The sequence below is a fragment of the Ctenopharyngodon idella genome, chromosome 12, assembly GCF_019924925.1.
Source record: "Ctenopharyngodon idella isolate HZGC_01 chromosome 12, HZGC01, whole genome shotgun sequence".
In the NCBI taxonomy this organism is placed as follows: Eukaryota; Metazoa; Chordata; class Actinopteri; order Cypriniformes; family Xenocyprididae; genus Ctenopharyngodon; species Ctenopharyngodon idella.
The window spans coordinates 12418466-12435942 of NC_067231.1; the positions used below are offsets into that span (position 1 = coordinate 12418466).

The following is a 17477-nucleotide window of genomic DNA, read 5'->3' on the forward strand; positions in this document are numbered from 1 at the left end:
TTTATTTACATTTTCGATAGTACATTGTAACATCTCGTCTTCTTGGTCCTCACAGGGGGTTTACCACAGCTGATCTTCACAGATGGGCGTGATATCAAGATGGCAGATATACATGGGCGGTTTGTCAGACTTCTGGTCCAATCAGATGGTAAAGGTTACGCTGTGGGTGTTGGTTACAACTGGCACACTCAAAGGATATTCTGGACGGATACCAATTCTCAGAAGGTGTTTCATGGTTTATAGTGTGAAATTACAATGTAAATATGAATACAGTTATGCTCACAAAAACAAACAATTTTTTCAGGTTTACTCCATAAATTTTGATGGTAGCGATAAGACAGAGGTTCTGTCTGAAGCAGTGCACAGTGCCCAGAATGTGGCTGTGGACTGGATCAACTTCAAGCTGTACCTTGTTGAGGAACGTGTGGAGAGAATTGAAGCATGCGATTATGATGGGGGAAACCGTGTCACGCTGATCGCCGAAAACTTGGTGACTCCTCACGGGCTTGCTCTAGACCCAACTGTGGGGTAAGTATGTGTGTGGATGTGATTCAGTGTGTTGTAAAGGAAACTTTAACTCATCTATTTTCATGTCTGATTGCTTTATCCTGTCTCCTACAGATACATGTTCTTCACAGACTCTGGATATAACACAGATAATGTGAAATTGGAGCGGGCCTTCATGGATGGTAGTAACCGGTTTGAGTTAGTTAAGACCAGACTAGGTTCCCCTACTGGAATCACCTTGGATTTGGTTACCAAGAGAGTTTACTGGACAGACAGCCATTTTAACCTGGTAGAGACTGTCACATATAGTGGCTTGGACAGGTATTATAATCCGCAAATTGCTATTTTAAACCTTTTAGGGCCATATAAATCAGTGGTTCTCAACCGGGGGGCCAGAGCCCATTAGGAGGCCTTAGCAAAAGTCCAAGGGGGCCTCAAGATGACCTAAAATTATTTAAAATAGGAAAAAACAAGTACAAATCAAAATATTTCTTATTTTATTGCATCCCCTCAAAAATAGTTTTATATTTATAAAATGCACCTTCTATGGGATTTTGTAAAATTCCATGGATTTCGTCCTACATAAGTGAGGAACAAATTGGGATTTATGCAGACAAAAACTGATGTGAAGATGTTCTTATGCATACGCCAACTGAAGAGCATACATACACACTTTTTTGTGCTCATATATACCAGTAAAATAATCCAACATTAAAATGTAAAGATAAATAGATAATCAGGTCAGTTAAAAATAAGGTGGATACATTTGACCATGATGATAAGTGGTATACTTTTTCTGATCCATAAAGGCTTTGTTTGATGGCATTCTGTAGGTGGAGTCGACGTGCTTGTTCACATTGCACTTGAATTTAAATTGAACTGTGATTTATAAAGTGGGATGCATTTAGGAACATTTTGTTGTGCTTATGGACATTTTATCAATCTTTCATAGGATCATCGCATGTCTTTATAAATGAGGCTTCAGAATTCTAGAAAAACCTGGATATATGATGTAGTCCAATTTTAAAAGTGTTATTTCTAGACCTGGAAAAGTCATGTAAATTCTTAAAATCTTAAAACTCCATCAACATTTTCGTAATGAATATACATTTTTATAGTAATGCCAAGCTCTAAAATATTTTATTTGGTAGAAATTATGATTTTAAAACATCCTTAGCCATAATCCTGTCTAGTAAATTACTAGACAGGTAATAACTGGACTGTCATGGCGCCTTCAAACATTGTTGTGGACAATAGGGGGTTTGTAGTCAAAAAGGTTGAGAACCACTGATATAGTGCACTTTTAAGAAAACTGATTGCTAAATTTATGTTTGTGCTCTCAAATGTGCCACTAGGAAAACAGTGCTGAATGGAGGTCATCAGGTCCCCCACCCGTTCGGGATTTCGGTATTTGAGAACCATGCTTTTTTCACTGACTGGGTCAAGATGGGTGTGATTCGGACCAACCGCTTCAATGGCAGTGACCCAACTTTTCTCTACCGCTCTACTAACAGGCCTGGACAGATTGTGGTTTCCCATCCAGCTCTTCAGCCCTTTGGTAAAACAAAGTTGAATATTTATAATACAAACTATAAAATACTCAAAAAATAACAAGGTCAGTTCTAAGTATACATCATAATTGGCCTTTTTCTGACTGCAGTGATAAACCCATGTGGCAGACACAATGGCGGGTGTCAGCAAATCTGCCTTCTGAGTCACCGCACAGACAACGACGGACTGGGTTACCGTTGCAAGTGTCGCCTAGGATACGACCTCCAGGATGACCGCCACACTTGCTTTAGTGAGTGACAGACAGAGCCTGCCTGGCAAATCATGAACCTCACTGTTTTTTTGTTTTTTTTTTGTTTGTTGAATTAGTTGGTGATATACATGGGATAGTGGCATATGAAAGTGTATTTAACATTGAAAAAATTACAGTTTACAGGCTTTATTTTCAGTTTCAGTTGCACCAGATCCTCTGAAACAAACATGTCTTTCTCTTTCAGAGATTAAAGATTATTTACTGGTGGCTAATGCACAAGCAGTCAGGGGGATTCCTCTTAACGTGTCTTCTCAGGAGGATGTCACCCTGCCGCTCGCTGGCATGGCCGAAACCTTCTCTGGTTCTGGAGTGGAGTATGATGGGTCAGTGGAGACTGTGTTCTACAATGACAGAATGCGGCAGCTCATTTACAAATCACCCATCAATGGCACCAGTGAGTCACTGGAAAACACACAGCTTTTTTTTTTTTTTTTTTTCCAACAATTGTATATTAAACTGTTCAGTGGTCTTCAAACTTTTCAGGCCAAGTAACATCTTTGATTGAATCCAAACAGTGATGTTAAAATTAATCTGATATTACAAATAAAACATGAGAAAAAATAATCCCATAAATTTAGTATTAATTACTTTTTATATGAATTTTAAATATTTTTTATAAATAATACAATTATAAATTACAATATAATAATTATAATACAATATTATAATAAAAAAAAATACAAATATTTATAAAAAAAAATATTCATATATAAAATTATACATTTTCACCAATTTCAGTAACATTTTAATAAAATATAAAACCATTATTTTGTTATTTCTCAGATCATGAGATTCTGACAGGTTACAGAGTGGGCTCTGTGGAGTCAATGGCTTATGACTGGACCTCTAAGATCCTCTTCTGGACATCTAGCACATATCGCACCGTCTCAGCTTTTAAAGTAACAGATGGATCAAGACGGGACATCGTTAAAAACTTGAATTACCCCCGGGGTATTGCTGTGCACCCCAGTGCAGGGTATGAGACATCATGGGCAAGAATACATCATTTAGAATAGAATCTTGTGCTAAATAAAACATCTGTATAATGTAGTGTAAATACAGAATAACATAATTACATATAAGACCTAAATAATCATTAATTGTTCTTCAGATTTGAGCATTTGTGTGTTTTTTTTTTTTTTTTTTTTTTATTTATTATTATTTATTTTTTTTAGTTACATTTTTATGGAACTTAATAGAGAGCTCTATTTTGCAATTTTTAGATACCTCTTCTGGTCTGATTGGTACCGTCCAGCTGTGATCACCAAAGCATACACAGATGGAAGCAATGCTGTTCCGCTAATTAACACAACACTTGGCTGGCCTAACGGACTTGCTGTTGATTACCTGTAAGGAAGTCCTCTTAAAATCAACAGTTTCCAGTACTAACCATTTGATTTCTGAAATAGTTTGTAAATGAGATGGGTTTATTCACTTTCCATTCATATTTCATCCCGACACAAGGATCAGTTTGGACTATTAAAAAAGAGGGCTAAAGGCTGAGGAATGTGTCTTGGAAAGAATTTTTTTTTTTTTTTGCTCCACAGAATGGATAGGCTGTATTGGGTTGATGCGCAGCTGGACCGGATTGAGCATGTGAGCATTGATGGGCTAGACCGACAGGCCTTCTCCAGCATTGGACAAATCACTCACCCTTTCTCGCTTACGATACACACAGGTTGTCACTTCTGTGTTTCTTCATTAATCTCACAGCCACATTATGATGTTGATATTGAGATGATTTTAAACTACAAAGCCTGTTACACAGCCACTGAATATATATATTTTAGATTTGTTCCACTTGTCACTGACTGTTCTGTCTCCACCATTTTTAGATCATTTGTTTGTGTCAGACTGGAGGATGAATTCTGTTTTTCGAATGAGGAAGAGGGATGGTGGGGAAAATATAATCCTGCGAAAGGGCATCTCGGGCATAATGAATGTCAAGGCCTATTCAGCTGATCTCCAGGACTGTGAGTGAATTGCATAAACAGACAGCAGTTTAGTAAGCAAGAGCATCTGTGTCACTGGAATTTCATCTATTTTTCTGCACTATTTAGATATGTTTCGACATGATGCCAGTTTTAATATACCACTACTACTAATAATGTGCTTTTTTTTTTTTTTCGTACAGAATGTCATTTTTTTAATTAAGCATTTTACTTCATTATGATGTCCGGCCACTCAGACATTTTTTACTTTATTCACCCCAAGAAAAATTTCAAATGAATTTTAATTCAGAAATGAAACGCAGGCTCATCATAGAAGAAGTGTATTCATGTTTTTGTATTTTTTAATAAATAAATAGATGGGACAAAAAAAATGACCCTTGTACTTGCTAGATGTAAGGTGTTATTTGTCACATACAATGTAAGTGATAATCAGCTACTGTAATCTCATTGCTGTGTACAGTATTCAAAAGCAGATGCAATCTGATTTCAAACGGCCGCTGCAGCCACTTCTGTTTCCCTACGCCTGCGTCCAACCGTGTGTGCGGATGTCCCTATGGCATGAAGCTGCAGGAGAACCAAAGGGACTGTGTAAAGGATGACTCTGAGCCCCCACCAGATGATAACTGTGGAGACTATGCTTTTCCCTGTGACGGGGGCCGATGCGTACCAAATTCTTACCGCTGTGACGGTGTGAACGACTGCGTCGATAAAACAGATGAAGCCAACTGCACAGATCCAGGTTTGTATGTACATGTGAGTGTGCTTGAGCACCACCTAAAGACCTAGACATGTCTTAAACATCTCATTTCACCTTTTTAATCAGGTACAACCTGCTCTCCATATGCCTTCACCTGTGGGAACAAGCACTGCATCCCTGCTGGATGGCGCTGTGATGGACATGATGACTGTGGTGATGGGACAGATGAGGATAACTGTCCCACACGTGGTCCAACCACCTGCTCATCCAACCTCTTTGCTTGCACCAATGGAAACTGCATCCCAAAAGCGTGGGTGTGTGATGCATTCAATGACTGTGGCGATGGTTCTGATGAGAGAGAGTGCAGTGAGTATTGAAGTATGAAATACATAAACGGGGGTGGATGTAGGGTCAGTGAATATGCAGAAATGCTTATTGGACATTTTGATTAAAAAAATGCATTCTGAAAAGTTCTAGAAGCCCACCCCTAGCTCAGCATTAAGTTAATTATATAACCACTGTCATTCTCCTCTGTCCTCTTCCAGATTCCACCATCACCACCTGCCAGCCTGGCTTCTTCCTGTGTCCAGATCACCGCTGTATCTATAACTCATATGTCTGTGATGGAGACCAGGACTGTTTGGATGGCTCTGATGAGAAGGATTGTGGTAAGACAGTGATTTGATTTTTAAAGGTTTAGTTTACACAAAAATGAAAATTCTATCATTAATTACTCACCCTCATGTCGTTCCACACCCGTAAGACCTTTGTTCATCTTCGGAACACAAATTAAGATATTTTTGATAAAATCCAATGGCTCAGTGAGGCCTGCATTGCCAGCAAGATAAATAACACTTTCAGATGCCCAGGAAGCTACTAAAGACATATTTAAAACAGTTCATGTGACTACAGTGGTTCAATCTTAATGTTATGAAGCAACAAGAATACTTTTTGTGAGCCAAAAAAACAAAATAATGACTTTATTCAACAATATGTAGTGATAGGCGATTTCAAAACACTGATTCGTGAAGCTTTGGAGGTTTGGAAGTTTCGAATCAGTGGTTCAGAGCGTGTATCAAACTGCCAAAGTCATGCCCCCCAGTGGTGAACCACTGAATTTTTCGAAACACTTATGACATAACGAAGCCTCGTTTACTGAAATCGCGTGACTTTGGCAGTTCGATACGTGCGCCGAACCACTGATTTGAAACAAAAGATTTGTAAAGCTTTGAAGATTCATGAAGCAGTGTTTTGAAATCGGCCATCACTAGATATTGTTGAATAAAGTCGTTATTTGTTTTTTTTGGCACACTAAAAATATTCTTGTCGCTTCATAACATTAAGGTTGAATCACTGTTTTAAATATGTCTTTAGTAGCTTTCTGGGCATCTGAAAGTGTTATTTATCTTGCTAGCAATGGAGGCTTCACTGAGCCATCGGATTTTATCAAAAATATCTTAATTTGTGTTCCGAAGATGAACGAAGGTCTTACGAGTGTGCAACGACATGAGGGTGAGTAATTAATAACAGAATTTTCATTTATGGGTGAACTAACCCTTTAAGGTATTGGTTTGTACTCAAAGGATCCACTTAAAGTCGGCATGAAATGGAAAATCTATTTTCTAAATGCATGTTGTAGATGTTATTGTGAAAAATTCATCCATGCATATTTCATTTTTTAAAAAGTTTTTCACCTTGTAATGTTTAATAAAAAGTAATAAATGGACCTTTCAATGAAAACTGCACTTCTCTCTGGTGATGTATGCAGGATTTCTCCAATCATTTAATCCACTTAAACTCCGCCCCTCCAAGCTTGTTCCTCCACTTTTGAGAGCAATGACCATATTTTAAAATTTTAAAATTAAAATCAACTGTCAATGCATAGAGCTATGTCCCCACCCTACATTTTTTCTTTGTTGATAACAAGTTCTGTTTTATCACGACTTTAATTAACATGAATGACATGAATGTTCTGTGTTTTGGGTAGTGTACTCTTGTGCAACATATGAGTTTGCATGTGCCAGTGGAGACCAGTGTGTGAGTCAGAGCTACCGCTGTGATGGGGTTTATGACTGCAGGGACCACTCAGATGAGAGCGGCTGTCGTAAGTTATATGTGTTTAGAAGTCCTCTTTCAGCTTGGTTTTAGGGGATCATATGACATAAATTTGTTCATTTTAAGATTTTTTTTTTGCAATTAACTCCACCATGTCTGTGAAAATAAACACATTAGATTGATGTACTTGGAAGTAAATCAGTCTTTAGTTTACATATTTCATATCATTGATATAAGGCACTTTCAACCAACATAACAGGGTTTGCAAATCTTTCATAATTATTTATTGTCAACCTTAAAGTATTTTAATCTCTATTAATTTTCCACAAGGTTTACAAATTTCACAAATATTTAAATACAGTTTAAAACCTTGATTTCTGTAGATTTTTTTTTAATTTTCTAATAATAAACATTAAATAAACATCAAAATTAAATAATACGCATATATAAAAATAATAATAAAATGTATGATTTTAATTGTTGTTGTCATCTAACATTTTCAGAACAGAAACATTGGATTATATATGCCATATATTTCATCATCATCTTAATATGGATATAAGAGACTATAAGTTACTAAATGTGTATCTATTTTGATTTTTGAATTAATAATTAGCAATTAATGTTAATAAAATAATGCTAGCGATAACTAATAGCTGGTATTTCATGTGCAGCCACACGTGGGCCAGGTCTGTGCCATGACAATGAGTTCCAGTGCCAGGTCGACGGATTTTGCATTCCGAAAGTGTGGGAATGTGATGGCCATCCAGACTGTGAGGACGGCTCTGATGAGCACAATGGCTGCCCACCCCATACCTGCAGTTCTGTACAGTTCCAGTGTGCTAATGGAAACTGTGTGCCTCAGAGCTGGGTTTGTGATGGGGATAATGACTGCAGGGATATGAGCGATGAAACAAACTGTCCCACACCACCATTCAGCTGCCCATCAGGTCAGTGGTTGTGTCCCACAGACCAGGTGTGCATCACAGAGGCTCAGGTGTGTGATGGCCAAAGAGACTGCCCCAATGGAGCTGACGAGTCTCCCCTCTGCAGTGAGTACTACTGCTGCTCGAGTAAAACAGTTGTTAAATGTTGCAGTATGTTGTTGATGAACTTCTCAGACTGCTATTCTGTCTCTTTCTTTGTCATTTTTTGTCTTATTAGATGAAGATGACTGTCAGGCGAATAATGGGGGCTGTAGTCATGGATGTATTCAGGGTCCATTTGGAGCTCAGTGTACCTGTGACCCAGGATTCCAGCTGCTGAATGACTCAAAGACCTGCGACGACATAAATGAGTGTCTGATCCCTGGATTCTGCAGTCAAACCTGCTTCAATGAGCGTGGCTCCTTCCGATGCTACTGCCAAGATGGCTACCAGCTGGAGCCAGATGGACGTACATGCAAAGCCATCTGTAAGTAACATCTCTTTTGTTTACACATCAAACATGATTGAACTTCATTGAAATTCATTCAAATTCATTGAAGACTTTATGAAGTACAACATGTTGCTGAATTGCATTTCTAGTCAAATATCCAAGAACTCACTGATTTTAAGGCTAGTTCACACTGCTCCAACTAACACCAAATCTAAAACATTTCTTGTAAAGTAGCTTCAATTTTTTTTTTTGTAAAGTAGTATAAGGATGAAATCTGCTGAAAATGTGTAATATGTTCCAGCCCCAGGTGATGCCTTACTTCTGGTGGCCAGACGCAGTCAGATCGTCGCCAACCGCATCTACTTCAGGCCACCCCTTGTCAATCCCGTAGTCAGTGGTGTGAGCATCGTTGCTGTAGACTTTGATGATGTTAATAAAAGAGTCTACTGGGGTGATTCATCTGAGAAAATGATCTATAGTTCATTCCAGAATGGCACAGACAAAAAACAGGTAAGTAATAAGAAGATATAAAGATTGGTCTAGTTATCTTGTAGGGCTTATGAATTTCATTTTATAGATGTATTACTTTTACGTTCATCAAGTACAGTTTGGGATTCATTCATTTGGTAATGCCGATATGTTAGGTGTTCTCATCAGGCCTGATGGTGCCTGAGAGTATAGCAGTGGATTGGGTTGGTAGAAACATTTACTGGACCGACTACGTCATGGAGAACATTGAAGTTGCCACTCTGGATGGCCGCTTCCGGAAGATTCTGATTACCAAGAATGTCACCAGCCCTCGTGGACTGGCTCTAGATCCCCGCAACCAGTATGCATTACTGATTTGTTGCTATTTTTTGTCTTAATAAATTTTGAGAGACTCTTGAAATTTTAAATTCACCCAAAAATGAAAATTCTGTCATCATTTACTCACTATGTCATTCCAAACCCATAAGACTTTTATTGTATTTGCTTGATGGAGAACAAACCTTATTGGTTCTCTTGTGTCAGGCAAGCACATTTGAGATTCTGTCTTGAAAACCATATTTGATGTGCTCTATTAATCAATGTTTGTGTGTGTGAATACAATCTTAAATTAAATTTGTTTATCATTAAAGTGATTGTGTCACTTCATTTAAACTGCTTGATTCATATGGATTACTTTTACGATCTCATTATGGACTCTTTGAACTTTCAGTAGAGGGACAGAAATCTCTCAGGTTTCATTAAAATATCTTCATTTGTGTTTTGAAGATGAATGAAAGTCTTATGGGTTTGAAATGACATGAGGGTCAGTAAATGATGTGTGTAAACTGTCCTTTTAAGATCACTTAAGGTGGAGTCTTGTTTCAAAAAAATCATAATTCCTTCTGTTTTCTCTCAGTACCAATCTAATGTTCTGGTCAGACTGGGGTCAGAACCCTCGCATAGAACAGGCTAGTATGGATGGATTTGCAAGAAGAGCAATTGTGACTAGCAAGGTATACTGGCCCAATGGACTCACCCTGGATTACACAACTAGAAGACTATACTTTGTTGACGCCTACCTGAAATATATTGACTACTGTGACTACGATGGCGAAAACAGGCATCAAGTTTTTGCAAGTGACATGGTAAACTCCTGGTTAAAAACCATCTATATTTTACATGAAGTATAAGGGCACAGTCTGAGTTTATCTCGTGTCATATTTTTCAATCATCACACATCTCTGTGTCACAGGTTCTTCAGCAACCACATGGCATAACCATCTTCGAAGACAACATCTACTGGAGTGACCACTACACAAGTCAAATCATGAGGACTAACAAATTTCATGGAGGAAACATCACCACACTTCTGACCAGTGTGTACCAGTGCATGGGCATCGTCATGGATCACCCCGTCAAGCAGCCTTTAGGTTAGGTTTTCATGCAGGTTATTAATGAAAGGGATTCTGACTGTTTTTTTTTTTTCACTTGACTAACATAGTCTGTTGGCTCCCATACAGCACTTAACCCCTGTGAGAACCATCCATGCAGTCAGCTGTGTCTGCTATCGACCTTAAGACCCCGATACTACAAGTGTGACTGCCAGTCTGGCTGGATCCTTGCCAGCGATGGTCTTACTTGTACTAAAGGTCAGAGTCTTGACAAAATTACTGTGTGCCATTTGAGTTCTTGAGGTCTTATGGCCTTTTACTTGACTTAATAATGCTGCAATACTTATTTTTCCTAGATGACACACCATTCTTGATGGTCGTCAGAGATACAGTGATTATGGGAATCCCTCTCAACCCCAATGACACATCCAACAATGCCATGGCACCAATTTCAGGCATCACACAGGGCCGAGATATTGATTTTGATGACCAAGAGCAGTTTGTCTACTGGGTGCAAGGCACTGTCAGTAAATCAGTCAATATCTTAGAACGTTGTTTTGGAATTAACTCATAACATTACTCATAAACTGACACTATTTTTAACTATTAAACAATATTTTACAGTCAAATTAGTGCTACAAAATAATACTGAAAGATTAAGAGAAAATAATGAGAAGGAGCATTTATAAAAAAAAAAAAACAAATAAGAACTAAAATAAAAAAGGAAACAAATACTAGTGTTTATCATGAAACTAAGGTTGAATTTTTCCTCCAGGGCTCAATTTATAGAAGCAATACAGATGGAGCCAATCGAACTCAGTTTGCACCAGCTGCTATCATTGGTTCCCCCTCCGGTCTTGCATTTGATTGGATAACACGAGTCATGTACTACACTAATCCCTCAGTTAAGGCCATTGAGGTGAACATCATCATTTCTTAAGATCATTAACACATATCACCATATTATATCATATCAATTTATTGAATTAATTTGTAATATATAATTTATTTAATTATTTTATGTATTATTATTTTTATTTTATCCCTTCTCCCCCCAAAAGGTGATCAGGGCTGATGGATCTCAACATTACAGGAAGACTATCATCACAAACACAGGGAAACCAGAGGGAGCTGGAGAGCCAATAGGAATAGCTCTTGATCCAGCCAGGGGGTACACACTTTTTGCGACTAGTACACATTGGTCCTGTACTCATGCTTTAGTTATTAATGTACTGTCATCATCCACTCACCCATGCAGGAAACTCTTCTGGACAGACAGAGGTTCAGACAGTGGAGTTCCACCAAAGGTGGCAAGTGCAGACATGGATGGTGGGAACCTCAGAAACCTCTACACTGGTAACCTGGGCAATGTTGAGTTCATCGCTGCAGACATAGAGGCCAGAAAGATATACTGGGGTGTCCCTCAAACTGGAATGGTGAGACATCACTTGCTCATAAATCCACATGCAGAAATAATTCATTATGCACTTGCACTAATTTCCTGGCTTTGGTATTTCTCTGTGAACGGCAGATTGAGTGTGGAACCATGGATGGTGCAAGCAGGGTGACCATTGTGAGTGGTCTGTCTCACCCCTGGGGCATCACTGTCTACCAACATTACCTGTACTACACTGACCTTGACTATGAGGTCATTGAGAGAGTGGACAAGAACACAGGCGCAGACATGGTAGTGATGAGGAGCGGCATGGCAGGGTTGCGGGCACTGAAAGTGCATGCCAGAGACAGTGAGTGAAGCAGTGCGATTTGCTCTTTATTTGAAGTAAAGGATAATGATAGACATAGAAGATGTCATCTATGAGCTCTGCTAACTTGTGTTGGTATGAAAAAAGAGCAACCCTAGAGTGATACAAGATAAAAGAAAGGAGTAATATTTTGATTTTGTATGTTGCCATGGACAATGGTCCAATATTCAGGACCACCACATTTATTACATTTATCATTAAAGCATTTATTAAAAAATGTTTAACCTCTAAATGCCAGTATGACCAATGAAAAACAACTATTCTTTTCAGAAACAAGATAATACCTTTAATAATACCTTTTACCTTTTAGGTACAGTATAAGACCAGCCAAAAGTGCAATCCTTTGGATTTTTTCCTTTTTTAAAAATCATTCATTATTTTCTGTTCACCATCAATTCATTCAATCCAGACTCTGCTGGCACTACCAATGCTTGCAGTACAAACAACGGAGGCTGTCCCCACCTGTGTCTGCCTAAACCTGATGGACAGAAGACATGCGCCTGCACCACAGGTTTTATCCCATCTCAGGATGGGTCTCAATGTGAGCAGTATGACTCTTATGCTATAGTGTCCTCTTCCAAATTTATTAGAGGATTCCACATCAACAGCTCTGACCACTCTGAGGCCATGGTTCCTGTAGGAGCAAGTGAGTATTGGTTACAGTATGCTAAGTGCTTTGATTTTTGTTAGAGAGAAAGTTTTGAAAACCCTGGCGACATAGCTTAATGGGTAATGGCAATGGTAATGGTAATCTCTATTCTTAAATATATTTGAAAATAAAAAAAAATATTAGACACTTCGCAAAGTCTGCAAGAATTTTTTTTTTTAATAAATGTTGTGTAAATAATGATAAATAAAGTACAATGAATAAAATACTAATACTAATAGTAATATTTAAATATAAATACATAAAATGTTTTATTTTTTATAAATATTTTTCCTATAAGATATAATGTTGTATAACTAATAATAATTAAAATAGAATTTATATAGAAAAATTCAAAATAGAACTTTAAATAAAAAAAATGAATATAATAATACTTAAATATAAATAAATAATAAATAAAAAGTCATTTATTTTATGAATAAAATAGATTTTTCTATAAGATACACCAAGGAAGAGAGTGGCAATGAAAAACTGTCTAAATAAACTTTGTTTTCATTAAACTCTTCACAGATTTGGTATACTATGATATGGTATATTGATTTGGTATGTTGTCTCACTGTTAAAACTTACTTAATGCTTACTGAAAAGTTTGAGAGAAAACCAAAATATTTAGAAAAAAATATATAATGTGTAAATAATAACAAATGGAATAAATCATATATAAAATTAATATTTAAATATAGCTAATAAATAATAATAAAAATTACAACATAGATTAGTACTATGATGTAGTATTGCATACTACAAAATATAATGTGCTTTTATTCTGTAGGTACTTACTCAATTATTGACAAGCTGGACATGCACATCGCCTCTGGATTCCTGTACTGGATTGATAACAGCACCTACTCATCCTACAGAGGCATTTACAGGACCAAGACAGATGGCTCACGCTATTCTACTGTCATCAGTCAGTTGGGCACTGGAAGGATTCAGGGTTTGGCGGTAGATTGGATCGCAGGTAAATTACTGTGAAAATGAAGTGACACCATATATACTTGTGAAAATGCCTTTATGTGTTTGTATATATCAGGCTGATCCTTGTTTTTTTATGTCAGGAAACTTGTATTTCACTAATGCATTCACCTCTCAGACATACCTTGAGGTGTTACGTCTGAACACAAGCATTCAACTGACCCTGCTGAAGAGTTCAGTGGATCGTCCTCTAGATCTTGCCGTCAGCCCCAAATTGCGTCTCCTTTTCTGGACTGACGCTGGCCAGTCACCTAAGATTGAAAGCGCGCTTTTGGATGGTACCAATCGGACAGTTCTTGCCTCTGAGAGCCTGTCATCCCCCCGAGGCCTTACAATCGACTATACCAGTGACTTCCTGTACTGGGTTGATGACACTCTGGATATGATTTCCCGCATGGCGCCCGATGGTTCTCAGCGGCAGATTGTACGCTATGGTAGTCGCTACCCCGCGCCATACAGTGTTGCCATATTTGGTGAATACATGCTGTGGGTGGATCGCAGACTGGGCAAACTCTTCCAGGCTAGTAAGCTTCCTGGGAATACAGACACACCTGAGGTGATCCGAGATGGCATTGAGGATCTGACTGATGTTGGAGTGTTTGACTTGCATGTTCAACCCACTTCTGCCAACCTGGTGGGCTTCAACCCGTGCCATGAGGACAATGGGCGCTGCCAACAGTTTTGTTTTGCAATGCCTGAGCAGCAGCAGCCCAAATGTGGCTGTGCCCATGGCTCTTTGCTCAGCAATGGAGTCTCGTGTGGCTTCGGTCTGGATGAGTACCTGATCTTCACCACGGATTACACCGTGAACAGCATGAGGCTGGACCCAGAGGACCACAGCACCCCATTTCCCACCTTTAACCTGGACTACGGCGTTTTAGCCACAGAGTTTGACTTCCAAGACAAGAGAGTGTTCTTTACCCAGTATGTGGGTTTAGGCAGGAGTAAAATAGGATACATCACAACCACCAGCAGCACTAGCCCACCGATCACCATAGCCAGCGGTACAGTCTAATGCTTTAAATTTCTTCGAATGAATAAGGAGAAACCAGCCAATAACAATGTTAAAGAGTTCTCTGCTTTCTTTTCATCTGTTAGATCTGGATGAACCTGACGGTCTGGCCTACGATTGGATCCACAAGCGTCTTTATTTCACAGATTATTACAACCGGAGTGTGCAGTCTATGGGAATAAATGGCCAAAACCGTTCCTTCATTGCACATGGCGACCGCCCCAGAGCTATCGTAGTAGATCCCTGCTATGGGTAATCATGGAGATTCTTCACAGACGTTGTTGCCATCACCAGTTTATTGTTGTTACGTCTCATTTCATTATTTTTCAACTGTGAAACAATGGGCCACCTTTTGCACAAACTGATGAGTGTAAAAAATTCAAGGCAGATGTAGAACTTGAGCATAGAGAGTATCTGGCTGTGTGTGTGCAGCAAGCATACATACCCAGGCATACACTAAAAATCAAAGTACACTTTGGCCTTTAATCCTGATATTCAGTTTTCATGGTTTCACACTGTACATTTGTAAACCCCTTGTCAACAGTTTTATTTGTATTTGTAATTTTTTAATGCCTTGGCACCACAATGCAGTGTTAACCCCCTTTCAAAATTGCAAGTGTGAAAGCCCACAAGCTTAAAAGACACTGGTTCAGATAGTTCCAGCCAGATTAGTCTAAAAAAAAAAAAAAAAATCAAAAATTGCTCTCTGAAAACTGATTTTGCTCACACAGATACCTGTACTGGACCGACTGGGGATCCCCTGCTAAAATTGAACGAGCCACACTTGGTGGAAACTTCCGGTTCCCTATCATAAACACAAGTCTTTCTCAGCCTAATGCTCTGTCTTTGGATTATGAGGAACGACTGCTGTACTGGGCTGATGCAACACTGTGAGTTTTTATACTAATCTACTAGACATTTTACATAATTTTTAGTGCAGAAAGACAAGAAACATTCAACTGACAAACTAATGTTTCACTCTCTCACTCACAGGGATAAGATTGAGCGTGCCTCTTTGACTGGAGAAAACAGGGAGGTCGTTCTTAGTCAGACACAGTACCCGTTTGCTCTAACAGTATTCGAGCAGGATATCTACTGGTCTGACTGGAACACATGGATTGTGTACCGCGCCAACAAGGATGACGGTACTGGCCTGACTATAATGGCCACTGATCTCCAATATAGACCCAATGACATCCAAGTGTTCTCGGCCAGTAGGCAGGAGAGCTGCTCGAGTCCTTGCCAGCTGTTCAACGGAGGATGCAGCCATGTTTGTGTCGCAGGTCGGTCTGGTGTCCCATGCCAAGTATGCATGTTATAGCCAATCAGTGCACATCAATCTGAAAAGCACCAATTTGAATTCCAAAAAACTGTTGAACATACATGCAGTGGGCATCAAAAGTCTGAGACTTAAATTACAACCTTTAAATTAATTTAAATTAAATTAGTAGTTTAGTAGTTAAATTAGAAATTAAAATAGAAACCTGATATATAAGAGAAAATTTTAGGATTTGAAAAAAATGAAAGCAAAGAAATGTTAAATTATTGTTAAAATATATTTCAGATTCTGCACTACAATTCAGTAATCAAAGTAAATTTCACAATGTAAATCTGTGACATTGATCATGTGATTTTGGACATACATTTAAATATTCTTCCATTGAAGCTCAAGATAAATATATGCAACATGGATCCATTTTATGTGTTCTTAATGTGTTAATGTGTTTGATTGTTTTGTTTTTTTTCTCTTTTTTGAGAAGCTTACATCTCATGTCTCTTGTTTATCACATTCTCAGGTCCATCTGGTCCAGAGTGTCAGTGTCCCAGCACTGGTAACTGGTATCTCGCCAATGATGGGAAAGACTGCATCCCCGACAATGGGCAACGGTGTCATGCGGATCAGTTCACCTGTCTGGACGGAAACTGTTTGTTCCAGCATTGGAAGTGTGATGGCTACAGGGACTGTTCGGATGGCTCAGATGAGCTTGAAAGAGTGTGTGGTAAGTGACCTTAGCAATTAAAAAATAGTTTAATTTAGTTTTGCATAATTTTTTGTTAATACATGAATTAATGAAAATTGTAAAAATTCTACAGCTTTCCACACCTGCTCACCTACGGAATTCACCTGCGATAATGGACGCTGTGTGCCTCTGTACTATGTGTGCGACTACACAAATGACTGTGGAGATAACAGCGATGAGCATGGCTGTCCCTTCCCAACCTGTAACCCAGCCACAGAGTTCACCTGTGCTAATGGACGCTGCATCAGTGCGGCTTTTGTGTGTGATGGAATCAATAACTGCCAAGACAATGGCACCACGGATGAAGTTAACTGCCGTGAGTGTGGTGTTTTTTTTTTTTTAGTATTTTTATATACTGTTATAGTATCTATTAATATTATGAATTAGCTATATTTTTAGGTTTCATTTAAATTTTTAGTAATTTTGTTATGTGCCTTTTTTCATTTTTTGTCACATGCTTTTGTCATAGTTTTTTTTAAAATGTATTTTTAGCTTTAATTTATTTTTGTTTTAGTTTTAATCATTTCAGTTTTTATCATATTTATTTGATTTATTAGCGGACAGAACCTGTGCACCTGGCTTAGTAAAATGTGACACCACCAACATCTGCATTTTTTCGAGTAGCCTATGTGATGGTTATAACAACTGTGGGGACAACAGTGATGAAAATCCTCTCTTCTGTGGTGAGTTACAGGGTCTCAGCTTTTAGCTGTTGCCTGCAGATGTCCTTCATGACAAGTTTTATGTTTGAGTGAAATGTCCCTTTAATT

The 17477-nt window shown here is 38.3% G+C and overlaps 1 protein-coding gene across 1 annotated transcript in view; it reads left to right on the forward strand.

Annotated features, from left to right (window-relative positions):
* The window catches only part of lrp2b (low density lipoprotein receptor-related protein 2b), a 47298-nt gene that overhangs the window by 8877 nt on the left and 20944 nt on the right, over nucleotides 1-17477 (forward strand). The window contains exons 11-45 of the mRNA XM_051915532.1: nucleotides 56-225; nucleotides 305-528; nucleotides 622-828; nucleotides 1863-2065; nucleotides 2168-2308; nucleotides 2514-2723; nucleotides 3113-3305; nucleotides 3553-3678; nucleotides 3877-4007; nucleotides 4165-4302; nucleotides 4742-5020; nucleotides 5105-5344; nucleotides 5524-5646; nucleotides 6966-7082; nucleotides 7708-8085; nucleotides 8198-8446; nucleotides 8712-8920; nucleotides 9055-9239; nucleotides 9795-10023; nucleotides 10131-10308; nucleotides 10399-10527; nucleotides 10626-10792; nucleotides 11045-11188; nucleotides 11331-11440; nucleotides 11528-11705; nucleotides 11801-12014; nucleotides 12442-12678; nucleotides 13472-13660; nucleotides 13758-14678; nucleotides 14773-14938; nucleotides 15418-15576; nucleotides 15680-15969; nucleotides 16483-16686; nucleotides 16781-17023; nucleotides 17265-17390. Of these exons, the coding sequence (XP_051771492.1) occupies nucleotides 56-225; nucleotides 305-528; nucleotides 622-828; nucleotides 1863-2065; nucleotides 2168-2308; nucleotides 2514-2723; nucleotides 3113-3305; nucleotides 3553-3678; nucleotides 3877-4007; nucleotides 4165-4302; nucleotides 4742-5020; nucleotides 5105-5344; nucleotides 5524-5646; nucleotides 6966-7082; nucleotides 7708-8085; nucleotides 8198-8446; nucleotides 8712-8920; nucleotides 9055-9239; nucleotides 9795-10023; nucleotides 10131-10308; nucleotides 10399-10527; nucleotides 10626-10792; nucleotides 11045-11188; nucleotides 11331-11440; nucleotides 11528-11705; nucleotides 11801-12014; nucleotides 12442-12678; nucleotides 13472-13660; nucleotides 13758-14678; nucleotides 14773-14938; nucleotides 15418-15576; nucleotides 15680-15969; nucleotides 16483-16686; nucleotides 16781-17023; nucleotides 17265-17390 (7407 nt within the window). The remainder of the gene's footprint in view (nucleotides 1-55; nucleotides 226-304; nucleotides 529-621; nucleotides 829-1862; nucleotides 2066-2167; nucleotides 2309-2513; nucleotides 2724-3112; nucleotides 3306-3552; nucleotides 3679-3876; nucleotides 4008-4164; nucleotides 4303-4741; nucleotides 5021-5104; nucleotides 5345-5523; nucleotides 5647-6965; nucleotides 7083-7707; nucleotides 8086-8197; nucleotides 8447-8711; nucleotides 8921-9054; nucleotides 9240-9794; nucleotides 10024-10130; nucleotides 10309-10398; nucleotides 10528-10625; nucleotides 10793-11044; nucleotides 11189-11330; nucleotides 11441-11527; nucleotides 11706-11800; nucleotides 12015-12441; nucleotides 12679-13471; nucleotides 13661-13757; nucleotides 14679-14772; nucleotides 14939-15417; nucleotides 15577-15679; nucleotides 15970-16482; nucleotides 16687-16780; nucleotides 17024-17264; nucleotides 17391-17477) is intronic.